The 19,042-nt window shown below is 33.1% G+C and overlaps 5 protein-coding genes and 1 long non-coding RNA gene across 14 annotated transcripts; 4 read left to right on the top strand and 2 right to left on the bottom strand.

Moving 5' to 3' along the window:
- The first annotated feature begins 1,401 nt into the window (after positions 1-1,401).
- LOC124949056 (elongation factor Ts, mitochondrial) lies at positions 1,402-3,033 on the top strand. 3 transcript variants are annotated; one of them, XM_047493573.1, is made up of 4 exons: positions 1,402-1,527; positions 1,949-2,104; positions 2,195-2,723; positions 2,802-3,033. In XM_047493573.1, the coding sequence occupies exons 1-4, from the start codon at positions 1,417-1,419 to the stop codon at positions 3,023-3,025; spliced, it is 1,020 nt and encodes a 339-aa protein (XP_047349529.1). In that variant the 5' UTR covers positions 1,402-1,416; the 3' UTR covers positions 3,026-3,033. The 3 variants fall into 3 exon arrangements, with proteins under 3 accessions (XP_047349529.1, XP_047349531.1, XP_047349530.1); XM_047493575.1 differs by having other exon boundaries at positions 1,488-1,522; XM_047493574.1 differs by lacking the exon at positions 1,402-1,527 and adding an exon at positions 1,723-1,747.
- Positions 3,034-3,396: 363 nt separating this feature from the next.
- On the top strand, positions 3,397-5,126 carry LOC124949349. Its single transcript, XR_007101048.1, has 2 exons — positions 3,397-3,630; positions 3,778-5,126. It is a non-coding gene; the product is annotated as an uncharacterized LOC124949349 (long non-coding RNA).
- A 939-nt stretch (positions 5,127-6,065) lies between these two features.
- LOC124949331 (villin-1) lies at positions 6,066-13,771 on the top strand. 2 transcript variants are annotated; one of them, XM_047494242.1, is made up of 10 exons: positions 6,186-6,298; positions 6,422-6,969; positions 8,775-8,867; positions 9,068-9,187; positions 9,267-9,607; positions 9,673-10,438; positions 10,601-10,787; positions 10,858-11,106; positions 11,168-11,464; positions 11,539-13,771. In XM_047494242.1, exons 4-10 carry the CDS (start codon positions 9,182-9,184, stop codon positions 11,886-11,888), a joined length of 2,196 nt encoding a protein of 731 aa, XP_047350198.1. In that variant the 5' UTR covers positions 6,186-6,298; positions 6,422-6,969; positions 8,775-8,867; positions 9,068-9,181; the 3' UTR covers positions 11,889-13,771. The 2 variants fall into 2 exon arrangements, with proteins under 2 accessions (XP_047350197.1, XP_047350198.1); XM_047494241.1 differs by lacking the exon at positions 6,422-6,969 and having other exon boundaries at positions 6,066-6,298.
- On the bottom strand, positions 12,027-13,607 carry LOC124949344 (proteasome subunit beta type-7). The gene is made up of 4 exons (XM_047494282.1): positions 13,354-13,607; positions 12,955-13,134; positions 12,526-12,841; positions 12,027-12,436 (listed from the first exon to the last, which is right to left on the bottom strand). Exons 1-4 carry the CDS (start codon positions 13,413-13,415, stop codon positions 12,161-12,163), a joined length of 834 nt encoding a protein of 277 aa, XP_047350238.1. The 5' UTR covers positions 13,416-13,607; the 3' UTR covers positions 12,027-12,160.
- Positions 13,763-18,421, bottom strand: LOC124949346 (ubiquitin-fold modifier 1). 3 transcript variants are annotated; one of them, XM_047494288.1, is made up of 6 exons: positions 17,384-17,456; positions 17,235-17,311; positions 16,836-16,986; positions 16,598-16,654; positions 15,199-15,329; positions 13,763-15,129 (listed from the first exon to the last, which is right to left on the bottom strand). In XM_047494288.1, exons 3-6 carry the CDS (start codon positions 16,838-16,840, stop codon positions 15,059-15,061), a joined length of 264 nt encoding a protein of 87 aa, XP_047350244.1. In that variant the 5' UTR covers positions 16,841-16,986; positions 17,235-17,311; positions 17,384-17,456; the 3' UTR covers positions 13,763-15,058. The 3 variants fall into 3 exon arrangements, with proteins under 3 accessions (XP_047350244.1, XP_047350243.1, XP_047350242.1); XM_047494287.1 differs by having other exon boundaries at positions 17,235-18,421; XM_047494286.1 differs by lacking the exons at positions 13,763-15,129; positions 16,598-16,654; positions 16,836-16,986; positions 17,235-17,311; positions 17,384-17,456 and adding an exon at positions 15,995-16,591 and having other exon boundaries at positions 15,196-15,329.
- LOC124949341 (secretion-regulating guanine nucleotide exchange factor) lies at positions 16,898-19,039 on the top strand. 4 transcript variants are annotated; one of them, XM_047494275.1, is made up of 5 exons: positions 16,898-17,192; positions 17,614-18,193; positions 18,298-18,522; positions 18,612-18,731; positions 18,816-19,039. In XM_047494275.1, exons 1-5 carry the CDS (start codon positions 17,166-17,168, stop codon positions 18,986-18,988), a joined length of 1,125 nt encoding a protein of 374 aa, XP_047350231.1. In that variant the 5' UTR covers positions 16,898-17,165; the 3' UTR covers positions 18,989-19,039. The 4 variants fall into 4 exon arrangements, with proteins under 4 accessions (XP_047350231.1, XP_047350227.1, XP_047350229.1 ...); XM_047494273.1 differs by having other exon boundaries at positions 16,908-17,192; positions 18,612-18,758; positions 18,816-19,038; XM_047494271.1 differs by having other exon boundaries at positions 18,612-19,039.
- The last annotated feature ends 3 nt before the right edge of the window (positions 19,040-19,042 follow it).

Genomic DNA, 19,042 nt, shown 5'->3' with positions numbered 1-19,042 from the left:
TTCTTTATATAAACCTCGTTGAAAGTTTAAAGGATGTACTTACCGCGCACGTAACGATGTATTTCATAAAATCCTGAAGGGTTTTCTCGCACACTTCCAACAGTTGAGACTCCATCAACGTTGCAGTGCAATCGAAAAATCTTTTAAAGCGCTTACGTTGCAAAGGACTAGGCACGAAATTCTTCCTATTATTCTAGAGAAATGAGTTTTGGAATTATATTTGAATAAAAAAGAGAGAAAAAAAAAAAATCATTATATATTATATAATGAAAGAAATCGACGTTATTTTACCTCGAGATATATATCTTGTATACCAATGTACCAAGACTTGTACAAATTGCGCTTCGCCTTAGCGATTTGTCGAAAAATTAAATTCTGAAAATCTATTAAATCCCAACTCTCCTTATGCGAGGCAATGCCTTTCGAGTCAAACAAGCGAAATGTCCTGAAAAATAGATGTGGATGTATCAGATAAGTGGAAGCAAATCCGTAATTACGTACTCGTAATCGACAATCCATTGTTCTAAAGTCATTCTCATGCATGGATTTATTAAATGTATGCTCTTTTCCAGAATATGTCTGTATCGTTCGATATATTGAGTATCGACTCGAACCATCGGGGTTTCATCCTACAATACAATCATCGTCAGCAATTTTCAACATTAATGCTTCCCTCGCAGCGCGAGACATGAATGATCAGTTTTCATTAAATTTATCTGAAAACCTTGTAACGCAGATTTTCATCGTAAGGATACAACAATGTTGATTCTAATACGGCCCTCTTTATATTCATCGAAAAATCTTCTTCTATTTCTATCAACAATTTATTCGTGTAATCGACGAATCTGTTGAGCAATTTACGCGGAACTAGGGCCAATATTTTATTCAAGACATCCTCTTGAATCCGCGCGATCTGAGTTGTATCGGCACCGTAATGGATATAATAATAATATTTATTCATACTTTTGTCAATCTGTAAATCCTCATTCATTTCCGATAATTCCGGTTTCATTATTAAACCGACTAAATATCTATGAACGAGAGAGAACAAACGATTCTATTGCGAAAACAAAATTTGATCCTATAGAATTTTATCGACTTACCGACGAAACTTTTCCCTTTTAAGTCGACGCATCGTGTACGATGTCTTTCGTACGTTGGTTTGTTCGGTTTTTTTCTTTTTGAATTTCGTACAATCGATCAATTCTTTCGGTAAATGGAATAACGGTTCTACTTTGCTATCCATCAATCTAGACATTTTAAAAAATTCGGTGGATTCTCTCTTTTGCACTTTCGTATCTCGAATTTGATCGATACTTTTAATCGAGCACTTGCAATCCATTTTCTTCATATTTTATTCCGACCAACAATTATTTGCGAGAGAAAATGCAATAACGTTTAAATCATTCTAATTAAATGATTTTATTTCAAACATACGTACGTATTGGTAACTTTAGTTCGAACTTTGTACACTTATTGTCCCGAGGGCGTTGCCTATGCTCTTACTTTTATCACGGACAAGGTACGGTGAGCGTCTTTATCCAAATAAATTTTAATTTATCGTTTGTTAAAGAATTACGATCCTCTAATAGTCTTTCGCAAGTGTTGCATGATGATCTTTTGAAAATGATCGTTCTTTATTCCTATTTAGAATATTTCTCCTCTAAACGAACTCGATATTGGTAGTACAGGTAGAAGCAACGACTTCAATTGATTTTAGTTTCCAAGCAACGAAAATCATTGATCCGTAAGAAAGTCATAGATTAATTAGTCTTTTCGGATTTATAAATTTACGATTTAGCTTTGGATCATTTCATTATTAAATAAAACGGACTTTTCGTTACATCCTAAATATCTTAAGAGATTTTATAGGTTAAGTTACTTAAATACCACCTGGCTTTTCTTACCTTTCATTTACTCGTTAATACTTAATATTTGGCAATTTCAGATGATTTCTAGCCGTATAGTTCGATTCGTTCATACGAACAGTTTGCTATGGCAATCCTCAAATAAGTCGCTTCTAGCAAAACTAAGGAAGAAAACTGGATATACTTTTGCAAATTGCAAAAAGGCATTAGAATTACATTCCAATGATATTGGAAAGGTATTATAATCCGTAAGAAATATAAAATACTTTTGTATTCTCTGATTTTATTACCTTACAACAGAATTTTTTAGTTTTTCCTTACTGTAGGCAGAAGTATGGCTGAAAGAGCAAGCTCAGCAGCACGGATGGATTCAAGCAGCAAAACTCCAAGGTAGATGTACTACTCAAGGTCTGATCGCAGTGATCGTAGAAAAAAATTACGGTGCACTCGTAGAAATAAACTGTGAAACAGATTTTGTTGCGAGAAACAAAAAGTTTCATGGACTAGCAGAAATTGTACTGGCAGCAACATTGTGCCATGCAAGGACATTGAATAGTAATAACGAAGTCGAGAGATTTTCATTGGACACGGATACTTTAAAAGCATTACCTGCGAACGATGGAAAGACTTTAGCCGATCATTCTGCCTTGACTATAGGTACTATCGGTGAAAATATAACTTTAAGGCGAGCTCTATGTATGCGAGTACAGGGTGATGCAGTAGTATTCGGAGGTACGCATCCAGCTCCTATGATTCCTATACCTGTATCTTTTGGAAGATACGGAGCATTAATAGCTGTCAAAGGTAAAGAGGATAAAATGATACTTGGAACTCAACTTTGTCAACACATCATTGGTTCGTAGACATTTTTCGTAGACGATTAAAGTAAATATCTATTAATAGTAAATACATATTATTTTTTTATCTTAACAGGTATGAATCCAATCAAAGTAGGAAATAATACAGTGGATCAGCCAAACATCAATATGGATAATGAAATCTGTTTAATATATCAGGAATTTCTATTGGATCCTAGTCTTTCGGTACAACAAGTTCTAAGGGATGCACAAGTAGAAGTCTTAGATTTTGCAAGATTCGAAATAGGCGAAAAACTAAATGGAAATAAGTTGTTAGATTCTGTCGAAGTTTGTGGTTAATATTAAAATCAAATGATAAAAAGTAAATTCTTCAATATAAATTTTTCATAATTTACAAATATTTCTACAGTCGATCGCGCTTCAGTTGCTTTTTCATATTAAATAATATACTTTTTGCGAATCTGTTTGATTTCAAAAGTTTAAAATAACAATTAGAGTTTTTACTTTACCAAAAAAAAGCTTTTACCTAAACTTATTAAAAAATGGATCGAATCGTAGATGTATATATATAACTAACGTATGAAAACTCGTTATTTTATGTTTTTGAATCGAACGAATTTATAAATATTATAAAACGCTTTATTAAAGGTATATTAAAATATATGGTATATATTAATAAGCAAGATCTTTGTTAAATCATCATTATTTCTGCGAGTATAAATAAATACAAAAAGAAAATATGTGTGTATATATATATATATATATATATATATATATATAAATTATGATTTTTATCAGGTAATTCTCATGGAAAAAGTACTATAAATTTAAATTTCTTCTTCATTGAAATCTTTTGAAATTCTGCTCCGATATACATAGATGCATAGAATGTTCTGGCTGTTGTTGATTATTCGCACGCTGTCCGGACTTCCAAAGCCACATTCGTGAGTCTTTCTTCCAATAACGTGCGATATCTTTTGATGCATATTTTGTACCCTGTTATCAAATTATATACGTATAAATTACCAATTGAGAGAACAAAACAATTCTTAATGTATATAACGACATTGCCTGAAATTTTAAAATTTCAGGACCCTGAATGACCAAACGAAAGGATGGGATCTCTCTAGTTTGAAAGCCTGTGATCATATTTTCAGTTTCGTGATCATATAGAGGATCAGTCTGTGCATCGCACGTTCTTTGAACTAATTCCGTACTATCTTTAGAATTAACATCTAAGTTCAGTTGTTCAAAAGCAGACGTAAAACTTTTCGATTCTTTGCAATTAATGAAGCTGACCTATCATCGAAGAAGGCAATTTGTCAAACTTATCTGAATTTATAACTGAAAGATACAATGAAGATTTTCGATTGATCGAACCTGTACTTCTTTGGAAGAAACGCTGCGACCAAGGTTACCGGCCAAGCTCACTTCACTTTTCGTTCTGGATAAAAAGTTACTCTCGTTCCAAGAAAAATTGTCTACTGTTCGCGAAGAAATAAATGCGCGTTAAAAATTTGTCATAGCGTAGCATTAACGTGTCGAAATACCATCGAAGTAGTCGTTTTCCTCGTTTTGCCAGTCCATCGGACCTTACTTTGTTCGCCGTTCGATTATGAAACCCTACATTGCTTCCTATCCAAATGGACCAAGATGGTTTCTCACTATTTTCTCGCTAAATGTTCTTCTTAACAGGGTCCATAACGCAATTCTACTGTTTTTTCTTCTTTTTTATATTCAACTTCGAGGAATGATTAATCGACCAACAAAATCGCTCAAAGATCTTTCCTTTGTTTTAGAAAACCGAATGAAATTAGAAACGCGATCCATATCTATTTATTGTAATTATTTATGCGAATATTAATTATTCGTAGCTACAGATCAGCAAGATTTTATATTTTGTCGATAATGTAGCTTGCGAACATTATCTATTAACGTTATTCATTGTTTGTTCATCACCTTTCGCTTGAGGTATCTGTGTGTGTGTGTGTGTGTGTGTGTGTGTGTGTATGTGACTTCAGCGCGCAAGTGAACTACAAACGTAAGCTGGAACACACTGTCTCTACCGTATCTCTAGCGTATCAATGTATAAACTTGTGTAATTTATATCTTTTTTAAGTGCAACATAACAATCGGGTTAGTGTGAGTTAGAGTAAATAGTGTTAGTAACTCATACCTTTCAGCTGCTCGTATTTATATCCTTATTTGACGATATCTGTTACAGTGATTCATGTGCGATACGATGGAGCGTCGGTATGCATTTATTTTACGATATAAATACATAATGAATAATAAATGTAATTGTTACATGCGATAACTAATCTATAAATCTGCAACAAAAAAGAAATAAGATTATGTCGAATATTTTCTAAAAAATAATAATTTGCGAATATTTATACATCGAAAATTATTTTATATAAAATAAATATATATATATGCATTTCTTCTATCTTTTCATTTTCTTGTCGTTATTCTTATTGTATATATTATTGTATTATATATTATTATTATAGTAATAGTAATAATATAATATAAAGTGGACTGCTGCTATAGGGAAAAGCACAAAAAGAAATAGCGCAATGAAACCGCTCTGAAATATATAGCCATTCCCCCGGTAGTACTTGCATCGAATTTAATTTCGATATATCACAAGTAGTACCGACCCAGATCTCACCACGCAGAGATTGCTGCATCTGAAGACCCATGAACTGACGGTGACTCTACTTTAAAATCTACCCTATTAAATGTGAAGATGACTGCTGTTTCGAATTTTTGAAGAAGCTTTATTTTTATGCATGAACTGTTCTAGAAAGAACAACATTCTTTAATAAGACTTCTTTGAAGGAAAATAAAGCATTTTCGATAATTATAATAAATCATCTCCTCGTTTAAATCTTTATCTTTAAAATGAGACCCTGTTCATCAAAATCGGTCAAGGATTATTACGTCTAGACGTAAGCGTGAATCATGATAAAAATGGAAACGACGAACAGCGTAATAAGAAACAATTCTTTATCCCCAAGTGGTAGGCAAACCATTCCTACAGGCATGTATGTAAGAAAAAGTTGCCTATGTTCAAGGATTATAAAATTTCTTATTAGTATATAGTTATTTAATACCGAAAAAAATCATTATAAATGTTCATTATGTACATATAGACGAAATGTAAACAATAATTCTAATCTCATCATTAAAAGAGCTTTTGATCGTGACTTTGAATAAGATAATCGCAAGTCGAACAGGTACGTTCAGGTGAGTTGAGATGAAATGAATGCACCAACGCCGTCGAGGCTATGCCCGCATGGTTCTGCGTGTATTCACCAAGTTACCCGTGTGTTACGGCTGGCCGATCAGAGTTCCGGACCCACTTCCGGACGAGTCCGTACCGGTATGGTTTCTTTTTTAGCCACGAATGTGCAGTATCAGTTGTTCCGCGTACAGTTAAGCGTCGTTTCGCGTGAGAGCTATCACGTTATCCTTCTTAGCGCCTTTAACCAATCATTCTTCGATTTTTCACCAAAAAAATAACATTAAACGGCTCTACCTTAAAATTAAATGGCACAAGGACGTGACGACAAAGGAATAAAAATGGATTTCTCTAACAATAAATGGGTGAGTTAGAAATAATGATCCATGATTCGTTTACAAAGAGACGACAATGGCTTTGCCCTTTTGCTTCTTCCCTTTTTCGACTTCCCCTATTTCTCTGTATTAATTGTCTTTTCGACTTGATAGCGAATCTGCAACATATTAAGAAAGGATTCTATGATTATTATCTGAGAGCTTAAACAAAGAGGAACCAGTTAAAGCATACGAATAATCAGATAAGAAACTGAACATTTCTACGGGCACGTTATATTCTACATCCGAATGAACAATCTTTCAATTTTCGACGGTGCTTTCTCTTTCGTGCGGTGTTAAATATATTTTGTTTTTACACGAAGAATAAATTATTATAAAGGCTAAAAGAGAATTGTGCCTTTCTATCTTGGGTAGAAAGAAAAAAAAGAAAAAAAGAAAATTATCTTTTCACCGACGTAGCTGCGTGCTGTTGCGAAAGAAAGGATGCGCGTTAAATCCGTCGCGCTCGAGAGAACACGAATTTCTATGTTTTCGCGTAACTCGATGCCAAAGAAGAAGACGAAGACCACGCAAACGATGTAGTAGGCGTACGTAGAACATGGCCGTTATTTCCTGCCAGAAATGATTGTCGCGAACGATGCTTAAGCAGCAGTCATTTAAGTCCATAAGTATATATACTTATATATGCAAGTATTACATATGTAAGTATGCATGTATAATAGTACATGCAAATATAATGATGTTACAAATTAATGTTACGTTGAGTAACTATTTTAATCGCGTGTTAGATTATTCCTTCCTTGATATCCTTTTGATTTTCTTTAGAATCTGAATATATTTTCTGCATCTGTAGGACGAAAAATGTAAAAATGTCGGTCGTGCAAAACGCAATGATAATTCTAAAAAGTTTACACAAGCGGATGTAAGGTACAATGCATGTGTGTCAAGCGCTCGCAACGGCACATTCATCGAGCATCTGTCGCGTTAATAAAGATCAAACTTGTGGAAGAGTTAATTAAAGAAATACGACAAGATTTCGAATCTTCCAACTAACGACGATAACGATTTATCACTACAGGTCGTAGTAAATAAGTAGAAATACCGGTACGAGCATTAAAATCTAAACGCATCCATTCAATAAGTAAAATAACGCCAACTAATCGTTAGCAACAGTTGTATAAGAGCACGTGCTCTCTCGCGGAAATGCATATAACACGTTGGTATGAATGAAAACTTCGAGTACACAGGAAATCAAAGGCGACGGACTAACTGCGTGTGCGTGCGAGTACCAATTCGTGCGTCAAGTGGAGAATGCGTCCGATGTCACTTAAATTATGTAGATTGTACAGATATACAGAGTGTTCCTACAAAATTTTACGAAACAAAAGATAAGGCCTAAAAATGTTTTTCTCTAAATTTACTTAGAAACGTGCCGTCGAAGAAAAAATAGAAATTTTACAATCTTATTAGATATATTAGACGTATTTAAATCATTAAAAAAATTTACATTAAGTAAGATTTTTAACGTAAAAATCTCAAAGACTTTTTACGAATAATATGTTCGAAATTAAAAATTATTTTTATAAGTATTCTTATATACGATCATCTTTATCAATAAATTGATTAAAGATTTTAGGAACGTCCTGTACATAGAGGTAGACCTATATGCATAATGATCTTAGAAAAGGCAGAAACAAACACGAGACAGGACATATAATCACGTACGAACACGATCATACGGATTACCTGAGAACGTACTCGTTGGATCCTAACTAGAGGATCTCGCTCTCGTGAGTTCTCATACCCCAGTTTTCTGACAGCGATCGTAGTATACGGATACCGGTCCGCGTTTCTCCGCGTTGCGAAATGCACGAATATTCAACGAGAGTTAGAAAGAGTATTGCTAGATCGTAGGGAAAGATTCGTACACTTCTTAATTCGTATGACAAGGAAATGATAATGAAAAAGTCTTGTCGTTCTTAATGTCTTTCAAAAATCTTCTTCCAAATTTCAGAACAAATATTTTCAATTAATTAACGAATTCGAAAATTTACCTGGAAAGAAAGCTCAATTCGTTAACCCAGAATGATTTTTAAAAACTACGCGCGTATATTATCGATATTTTAATAATAAACTAACTACAATCAACGAAATAGCACGTTTATTCGAGATAAAGTCGATTTATTGCGTATTTTTTCCGATAGGAAACGTTCTAACTCTTCGAATGCATAAAATCTTGTTGCTGATAACGATAGGCAAAATACTAAATGTTTGATACCGATTGTTGACCGGTTAATATCACGCTTTCCTAAACATACCGTTACTAATTATAGTTAGGGTGAACAATTCAACTTCCTGTACTTCGCCTCGCTTCGTTGTATCGCTTAAAAAATCGGCCGTTTCCTCTTCATTCGACTCGTTTCACGAAGAACTTTCACCATAATTCTTGTAAAATATGTCAAATGCCATTGTGGTTTATCCGGATCTATCAAATATGTTCGTGCAGGATGAGAGAAGTTGCCGTTCCGACGATTCTACTGGTGATATCTTCAAGAACGTACCAAAGGATAGCAGTACTTTCCGAGTCTGGAAAATTGAGGTATTTTTATTCTAATCGGTATTAAACATCTTTTCTATGCCGTATCTGTAAAATGTAAATTTTATAAATCTTCATTGCAACGATCGACAATTCCTTACCAAAAAGAAAAAAAAAAAAAAAAAAAAAAAAAAAAAGAAAGAAAAAGAAAAGAAAAGGAGGAAAAATTGAATGATAAATTTAAATATCATTTTTGTCTACAGCAAGGTTTACGTGCCACAGCTGTTTCAACAAATAACATAGGATTTTTCCTAACGGAATCAGCCTATATTATTTATGCAGTATCTTCCAAAGATGGTCCTCTGCCGTATCCTGGAATGCCGGTAATTGAATAAAAATAATCGTGCAACTTATTGTTAATAACTTATAAAATATCACGCGGATTTTAATCGTTTCGATTAGATAAAGGATTTAAAAGGAGTATCTTCGATACGTGCCATCCATTTTTGGATTGGATCCAGTTGCGATGCTACGATTTCCGGTGCCGCAGCCTTACGTGCAGCCGAATTAGATTCACAGATTTCAGCGACAATTCTATCGAGGGAGGCTCAAGAACGTGAAAGTCCTAGATTTCTTTCGTATTTCCGACAAAGGCTCGTCATAGAGAATCTTCATTTCGAGACACCGACTTGTACGATGCACAGGGTTTCCGGAATTACGATACCGATTTTGATCGAACTAGACAAAGTTCGTTGGGAAAATTTCACGTCCAAAGATGTGATTCTAATAGATGTTCATTCAAGGTATTTATAATCGTATTGTATGACATTACAACTGAATTTATGATTTCATTTCTTTTACTATACAGAGGTACAGTATTTCTGTGGCTCGGATCGTCTGCCGATCCGTTACATAAGAGACACGCGGCAGCTATTTTAGAAGAAAGGAAAGAGAATAATAACGACGTTAGAGTGATTATCGTCGAGGATGGCTACGAACAGACCCTTCCAAAAGGAGACAGGCACCTTTTTGCTACCGTCCTAGATCCTTCCTGTAGAACAGTGGCACCAGACCGTCTTCATCGAATCAACATACCTGCTCCTGTCAAACTCTATAAATGCTGCGAACAATCTGGAAAATATAAAGTTGCTGAACTTAAGTCCGGTCCGATCTTACGTACCGATCTCACTTCTGGATCCGTATATCTGATAGATCGTGGAGAGACTGGTGTTTGGGCTTGGGTTGGACGAGACGTTAACACTCGAGAAAAGCTAGAAGCTGTCCGAAACGCTCGTGGCTTCGTAAAGAAGAAGAATTATAGCGCGACGATACCAGTTGCTAGAGCTATCCAAGGTTATGAACCAATCGAAATGAAAGCTCTGTTGAGAGGATGGGAACCCTCCAAGATGAGACCATTAACATTGCCACCTACTTTTGAACCCGATTACATGAACGAGAGACCCAGAATGGCAGCCGAATGTCAATTGATCGATGATGGTTCTGGTGAGAAAACTCTATGGAGAGTTAATCAGAAGGAGGGCATGATCGAAGTCGTTGACAGAGCAATTTACTATGCCGAGGCATGTTATGTTATGAGATATAAATATGGCCAGGGTCGTAGGTGCAGAACGATAGTGCGTATCTCTCTCTCTCTCTCTCTCTCTCTCTCTCTCTCTTTCTCTCTCTCTCTCTCTCTCTCTCTCTCTCTCTCTCTCTCTCTCTCTTTCTCTGATTTCTTTTTCAACACATAGAAGATCTTACTTCCCCAAAAACATATAATGTTATCTTTTCTAAAGGTATACTGTTGGGAAGGTGTTCATACTATAAAATTTGACAGAGAGGCTGCTTTGGATATGGCTTGTCGCATAGCTGAAGAGGAGTCTGGTCAACTGATAAAAGCTTCTCAGGGCAGGGAGCCACCACATATGTTGCAAATATATAATGGCACATTGAAGATACTTGCTGGACGTCATCGTGATTTTCGTAAGCATCGTCTAGAATGCCAACAACGGAAACATTCGTAAACTTCAATATTTAACTGTTCTCGTTTCAGCGCCAGAAAAATATCTTGTAAGGGTATTCGGATCGACGCCGTACACGTCGAAAGCCGTTGAACGTCCTGCGAGATCCAGTAGTTTAGATTCTAGCGGTGTTTTCATACTATTCTCATCTAATCCAGTTGTCTGGTGTGGTGCTAGAAGTACCGGTGATGCCAGACAAGCTTCTCGACGTCTTGCACCGAAAAATGCACCACTTGTTTTAGAGAGTAAAGAAGGCAACGAATTCTGGGCAGAGCTGGGAGGTAAAGATCTTAATTTAATATGTGTTTAAATTACTCGGTATTGATATTCTTTTCCTTTAAGGTCGTGGAACGTACGGCACAGAGGTTGCTGAAAGCGAAGAGGAACAGGAGAAACATCTCTTTCGATGTCAAACGGAGGGTAATATTTTTGTTGGCGAAGAAGTTCTTGGCTTTGGACAAAGTTCACTTATTCCGGAGGCTACGTGGTTACTGGATGCTGGAAATATGATTTGGATTTGGTTAGGCAAATTATCAGCAACAAAATCTTTGAAAGAGTGTGTAGAAGATGCAATGATATTCTTGTACAGCCATCCGGCAGGGAGAGACCGTAATACAACGATTTCTATAATTAAGCAAGGTATGATATATCGTCATTTCTATTAAAGTTAATATTAAATTGGTAATAATAGAAGTTGCTTACATTTCTAAAAGGGATGGAACCACCAACTTTTATAGGACTTTTTGAAAATTGGAATCATAATCTACTACGAGATTATAAATCTTTTGAAATAATATGTAGCTCTTTACAAGAGAAAGAATTGTCTATTAAGATACAGACAACCGGAAAAGTAACAACGGAATTTGATAACTTCATTAAATATCCGTTATCGGTATTGAAAAACGACGCTGAAAATTTGCCAACTGGTGTTGATGTTGCACGGAAAGAAATGCACCTTACCTTTGATAATTTTATAGCGATATTTAAAATGGAGCCTGCCGAATTTGAGAAACTTCCTGCCTGGAAGAGGCAGAGGTTGAAGCAGTCAGCAGGACTCTTCTAATCACTGCGAAAATTTCAAACTTCAATTTCCCATGTGCACATTTTATTATAAATTCATTAAAATAAATGCGTTAATCTTACTTTACTATTTGGACTTCAAATATGTATTTTCGCGATGGTTTCTAAAAATAAAACAAAGAAACCTAAAAAATTCCTCACCTATGTAGATATATATATATATATATATATATATATATTATATATGTAAGATTTTATTAAGGAAAATTCACAAATTTTATCAATTTAATATTAAATTAAGAGCAGACTCTATCTTCAAGAAGAAGTATCCATTGGTTCAGCTTCCACTACACGAACTGTTTCTTCTTCTATAATTATAGGACGCACAGTTTTAGTAAGAATCGCAGTAGTTCCCTTTTTATATCTATAAGACGCTTGACGTTCTCCTTTTACATTGGCTATATCATAAGGACGCAGATAATCGACAGATCCTTTGCGTATAACGCACAAATCTACATTTGAGCCAGATGCTAAGTCATTGAAAACACCCGCTCGAATAGCATCTGCAACCAACCCTTTGGCTTCTTCCTCCTATTAAATATATTAATATTTAAGATACAAGTGTTTTAAGATACAAGTTGAAAATTTTGAGTTTTGGTTAAGAAAAAGAAATTGTATACCGTCAGGTCAGGTTTCCATCTACTTTCAAGTACAGCCATTGCAGCTAATGATCCCGAGCCCATACTGGTGAACATATATTTTTCACTAGATCCATGAGGAAAAATAGCATACAAATGTGGACCATCTAAATCAACACCACCTAACACCAAAGCTACACCAATATGACCTTGATGCCGAAACAAAAATTGTTTGAACATCGAATTGGCAGTGCAAACGGGTACAATACGACCAGTGTTTAAACGATGTAATTCCAATTGGCTAGCAATCATTTGACAAGTCATCTCATTATCCGCTGCAGTTCCTGCTCCGCAACAGCTGAATCAATACAATGATTATCGCATTATTGCATCTTAATTAACTTAAAACTGAAGATATATATTCTATTTAACAATTGATAATTTTAATAATGATTGTAACAGTTTACTTACTACATGTTCTGAGCAAGGTAGTGAATTTTTCTAGAATTTTTATCTGCCACAATAGAATCTTCGGTGGCACGTGTATCACCTCCAAGAACAACTCCATCTTTGAAAACAACTCCTGCAATAGTAGTACCTGTCTTAATAGCGGACGGAGCCTTAAATCCTTTCTTTAATAAAAACTTATTCCTGCAAAAATAAATATTCGACGTTACAAATTAAATCTATTCAATATAAAAATAAAGATAATAAGTAAATACATAAAAAAAGTGTTCTTATGTTTTATAAAGAGCAAAGAGTTTAAAATGACACAGCAATATTATTCAAATTAAGGTTATGTACGCTGTGAAATAAACATTTAAGGCAAATTTGGCTGACAATTTGTTATTTGAAATATTATTTCCTTACCGCTGGCAGAGATCGAAAGAAAATCCTGGAGCAGGAATTTCGGGTACAAGGACAGTAGACATAATGTACGATTAAACGAACTCGACTCAAGTCAAATCAAACAGTAAGCAAAATTCGGAACAACTAGTTAAATTCATGTATTGTCGACAGGATCGCTAGTATCGCTACCGTAATTTAAACACAATAATAAACGTTTTCATCAATTATATAAAATCTATGGATATCTGATACGCCAATGTTTTTTATAAAATCAATCACATCTTATTAACTAAACATATTCTATAGCTAATCTTGACTTATAAATAATAATGCATTTAAATAACAAAGTATAATAATTTTTTTTTATCTAATAAGGAGGAAATTGAAGAATGAAGGAAAAAATTTTTAATAATTTTTGATAAATCCATCGTACCTGTAAATATCATTATTATTATGTAGAAAAATGTCTTATGGCTAAAATAAAGCCTGTATACAAACTATTTTATTTTTACTAGATACTGTCTCAAGCAGTAAATATTTTAGCTTAACGAATAAATATGGCGTAGTGTCAAACAGTTGAACAATTCCTGTTACGCAAACGCAATGCGCCGTCTTAAATACTTTTCACTCCAATAAATATTAATTAAATATATTATTAATTGGGATAATGAAAATTTAAAAAACGTTTGAATTAAATAATTAATCAAAATAAAATTCTGCCACAGATCGTAAGTTTTTGCCAAACATACGTATCTTCTCTTCACTTTCTACTACACACGTCAAAAAATAAATAATTAATAAATCGAATAATAAACGAATTTATATCTATTCATTATATATTTTACTAATAAATATACTGAAAAAAATAATATTTTGCAAAATTTGTATTTATAAAAGTATTTAATAATAAATTCATTATTTAAATAAAATATGATTCGATAATAGTGGAAAATCATTGGAAATATTCGACTGTTCTCTAGAAGAAGGAACAAACAATGAAAATGATTAAAATTAATTTATATTCTAGCTATACGTTAATAGCTACATAATATTTAAACAAATGCAGTAATGTTTAAATAATAGTTAATTGTACTACAGCAAAAAACAAATGTTGTTATACAATGTTCTTATGTATTAAGATCAGAAAACATTTCTCTACGTTTAAATAATTAATATTTATCGATTATTTTGCATTTATTTAAATAATTTTTAGTATATATGTTTATTATTATTAATTAAGTATAATTAATTAATACTTAAACAATACTGGATTTGTTTAAACGTTAAATAGCTATTAAACCAAATAAGGCTAACTTCTCTATATTTCGATTAGGCTATTCTTATATTTACATTAATTCAGATAAAATCCCATAATCTTTTACGTATTCTCAAATTGCATTAGAATTAAATAATGATCATCATTTGATTTAGTTTAAATCTTATGTCTTGTTTTAACAGGAATATATGATGTAACATCGTGATTTTCCTTTTTTTTTTTTTTTTTTTTTTTTTTTTTTATAGGTTAGCATATGTTCTTACAAAGAATAATATGATGGAATGTTTCGATTATTCTATATCTATGCTTTTATATACGTAAAATTTGTTGCTACCACCATTGCATAAACTTTCATATAGACGTGATTTATTAAAATTAATTTCAATTCGTTATTATTTAAATTCATGTATATATGAAGAATGAGGCGCAATTACGATTAGACGTTTTGAATCACCTAGCTCCACCAACTCGATCTCTAGGAATCAACCTTAGTTCAGAGCCGTGTTTAAGAAACACGTTACCTATAATTAAAAATTTATTGTCAGGAGGTAAAGCCTGTTGGAAAATCTTTGTTCTTTTTAAATACTTGCCTGCAGTTTGCTGTGGATTAATACCAATTCCATCATCAGTTATAATAGCTGATGTTGCTGCTGCCACTTTAAATTCTTCAGCAGCAAATTTCAATACAGCAGTAAATGGGGTAGTTTCTGGTACACTAAGTCTGGAAGCGTAAATATAGAAAGCTCTATAATACAAAATAATTGTAATATGCTTCTTAGACAGAATACTTGCAATGTACAAATTAAATACACACTTTTTTGTGTACATTTTATTAATAAGCACAAACAAATATAAATATACGAGAATATATTATAAAACCTAAAGACGAAATTTGTTGCAAATAAATGTTTACTGTTGTACATTTTATTTATACAGAAATCATTATTGTGCAATATCTTTCTCAATGCTATGCCATACTGTACAATCTGGTTGCATCTTAGCCAATTGTAGTCTACTATGTACTAACTCATGAACTACATTAGGGCCATTTAATAATCTATGCATAATTTTAAGTAAATCGTTGTAATTGAATGTTGAATCTAATATCCATTCATTATTTATTTTTGACATATTTCGTCCAAAATAAAATATTGTATCTACAAAATTGATACAAAATTCAGAACTATCCTTTAGAAGGCTTAGAAAAAATTTCTCTTCGATATTTATTAAAGCCAAACAAAATAATACATCATTTTCAATGACTTTACAGGACAAACACTTCATAAATAACATCTTCAATTTGCTCTTATTATGTAAATTTATAAAAAGGGGTATAAGTCTGGAAAGATGGCCATCTTCTAATATTTTTGTTATTTTTTGCGATACCTCCATCTGCTGACCATTTTCAAGATCATATTCCCATGACATAATCAAAGCTTCATCTTCTATTTTAGACATGGACAAGCCTATATCTTCCAAAGACTCTAATATCATATTTGTACATGTAGAGTTCCTCAGTGTACACAGCAAAAAGTTATTCAATCTATCTATCCCAAAAGATTGAATGTACAATTTTAAAAAATCATCAATAATTGTGGTAGCAATGGAAGTATCTTTCATGTATATTTCTAATAATTTATCACAAGCACACTTTAGATCGTTGCACTTATATATTTTAGTTTTCTTTTCTTTAATCCAATGCTGGCGAAGATAATTTTCCAATATATCTTCCATCTTTTCATTATATGCTTTAATTACTGTAGCCTCAATAAACTTAGCACATTCAAAAGTTTTATTTACAGTCTCTTTGGTGACCTGTGTACTTATATGCGAGTTTTCCAATAATTCAAGAAATTTATCAAATACATGCAATATTTGAGAAAAATAGAGTTCTGACATGTCAATAACAATTGTAAATTTTTCAATAATAACAATTCCTCGTTAACACTCTTCTGTATATAAGCGATTACAACTTATAACATTACTTACACTTTAAATGGTAATTTTGGATCCGAAGTTAGAGTTATTTTAAAAGTTACTTTAGATCTGTAAAGGAGTAAATTTTATTACTATGTATTCATGATGGATATTTAAAAATGAAAATAAAAAAGAAAGACAATACAAAACATATGTTACAAAATAAAAGTACGATAATGATATATACTATCACATATTATTTTACGAATTTCCAAAAGGTTGTAAGGATATATTTTACGATACTACTTACGTCATAGTGCGTTAATAAAAGAATTCTTTTTAAGATTAAAGCAGCTGATGATGTTTCAATGTTAATCTCAAACGAAAACGTAACTTAATATAACCTCTACAGATAGATCTTGCTTCTCTCGTTACGGCGTTAGAAAGTCACCGGGGCGAATCTATAAGTATATTATATCTATGGTTGTGTATGCAATACGACATAATCGATTTCACATGTTTCGAACGAATGAAATGTATCGTCATGTGTTATTTTAAGTATTAATTATTTTCAAGTGTTAGATTTAAAGATAATGAAAAATCAATCTACACATATATCATAACAAACGCTAGTTCAATAATGGCAACGTATCATCTATTATCGTGGGTAAATAAATAAATTATTTTTTAATGTCAAAAGAAATAATACCTGCTCTAAGAACGATAGTGCGAAATATGATATCGCATGTGCGATTGTGAATGTACGTACGATAAGAGCAATTGATTCTGAAATCGTGAAATAAAATAAAAGGATAAGCTTCATTGAATTTTAATATATTGTATGATATTTATAATTACGATTAATAGGACAAAATTAGGATCTTATATGAAATATTAACTGTCACGATTGGATATATTCCTCAGAATCAATTTTACTCTTTCTATTGTATATCCTGCAAAAGTATATACATATGTACGTACGTGGCGTCCTCTACGCGGTAAATTTAAATGTTAAAGAAGTATAATAAAAAAACAAAACAAAAAAAAAAAAATTGCACTTTCATTGTAATCAATTGTTTTTCTCGTAGGGTGCTAATTCTCATGGACAATTAGGACATGGTATAAGATCGGAGCAATGCGTTCTTCCACAAGAAATTGATTTATCGTCGTATTCCTTTAAAGCAGAAGATATTCGAAAGATCGTTGGCGGTGCTGGGCATTCATTGATTTTGGATAAAAATGGACACGTTTATTCTTGCGGATGGAATAATAAAGGACAATTAGGTCAACCGGAAAAGGAAGATAAATTAAATTTCGAAAGAGTACGCGGAGTTTTAGAAAATGAAGTCATCGTTGACATCGCTTGTGGATGGGATTCTTCGGCAGCATTGACAAACGAAGGAAAATTATATATGTGGGGTTCAAATAGTTTTGGACAATTAGGAATAGATCCTTTTGAGCTCCGTCATTCTTACGAACCCATCGAAACGATACCTTGCGAAAATATTGAACAAATAGCGATGGGCTTAAGGCACACCGCTGTAATAACTCAAGATCATCGAATTCTTGTGTGCGGTGCAGCTAACAAAGGACAATTAGGTCTTAAGAACGATTTCAATGATGACATAGAAAAGAAAAGCAAACATAACTATTGTCCTTTTACATATGGTAAGATGCACTTTCAGTTTCAGTATCAATATTAATGTTCGTCGTGATATTTAGAAAGAAAGTAAAAGAGAGCAATAGATAAAATAAAAGAATTATATAAAAAGTTTCAGAATTGAAAAATTCGATGAGTGTTTCATGTGGACAACATCATACCGTGGTAGTTACAGACAAAGCAGAGGTATATGTCTTTGGTGCAAATAATTATGGACAATTGGGTATTGATAATGAGCTTTTTCCAACTATTTCTATGCCAACAAAATTGACAAATGTGCATTTTAATCTGCCAATAGAGACGCACACAGGATGGACGCATACGATTATTTTAACCGGTATCCGCTATTTGATAATCGAGCAAAACTAACAGAATATAAAAATAGCATTGGCATTGTTTAGCCTTTTATTCTATGCGTTGTTGCAGATAATCGGCTCTTCGCTTGGGGCAGAAATACCTATGGTCAATTAGGGCAAGAAAAAAGAGCTGTACTTTGGAAGCCAGATCTAATAGAAAACATACCTAAAATAAATCAACTTTCAATTGGTTCACAGCACAATTTAGCTCTTACTGGTAATCAAAGATATATACCATTTTATCTTATAAAATTGACCTTGATATTTTATACAGATGAAAAAACTGTATTATGCTGGGGTTGGAACGAGCATGGAAATTGTGGAACCGGGGACATTTTCGATGTACTATTACCAAAACCCGTTTCGTTACCGCTGCATTCAAAAGGAATCTTGATTGGTACCGGTGCAGGACACTCGTTCGCTGTGATAAGAAAAGAAAATTGTTGACATACTCGTATTACTAATACAATATACGTATGTGTATATATATATATATATATA

The sequence above is a fragment of the Vespa velutina genome, chromosome 5, assembly GCF_912470025.1.
Source record: "Vespa velutina chromosome 5, iVesVel2.1, whole genome shotgun sequence".
In the NCBI taxonomy this organism is placed as follows: domain Eukaryota; kingdom Metazoa; phylum Arthropoda; class Insecta; order Hymenoptera; family Vespidae; genus Vespa; species Vespa velutina.
Note: the sequence above shows the minus strand (reverse complement) of the source record. Positions and strands in the feature narration are given on the sequence as shown.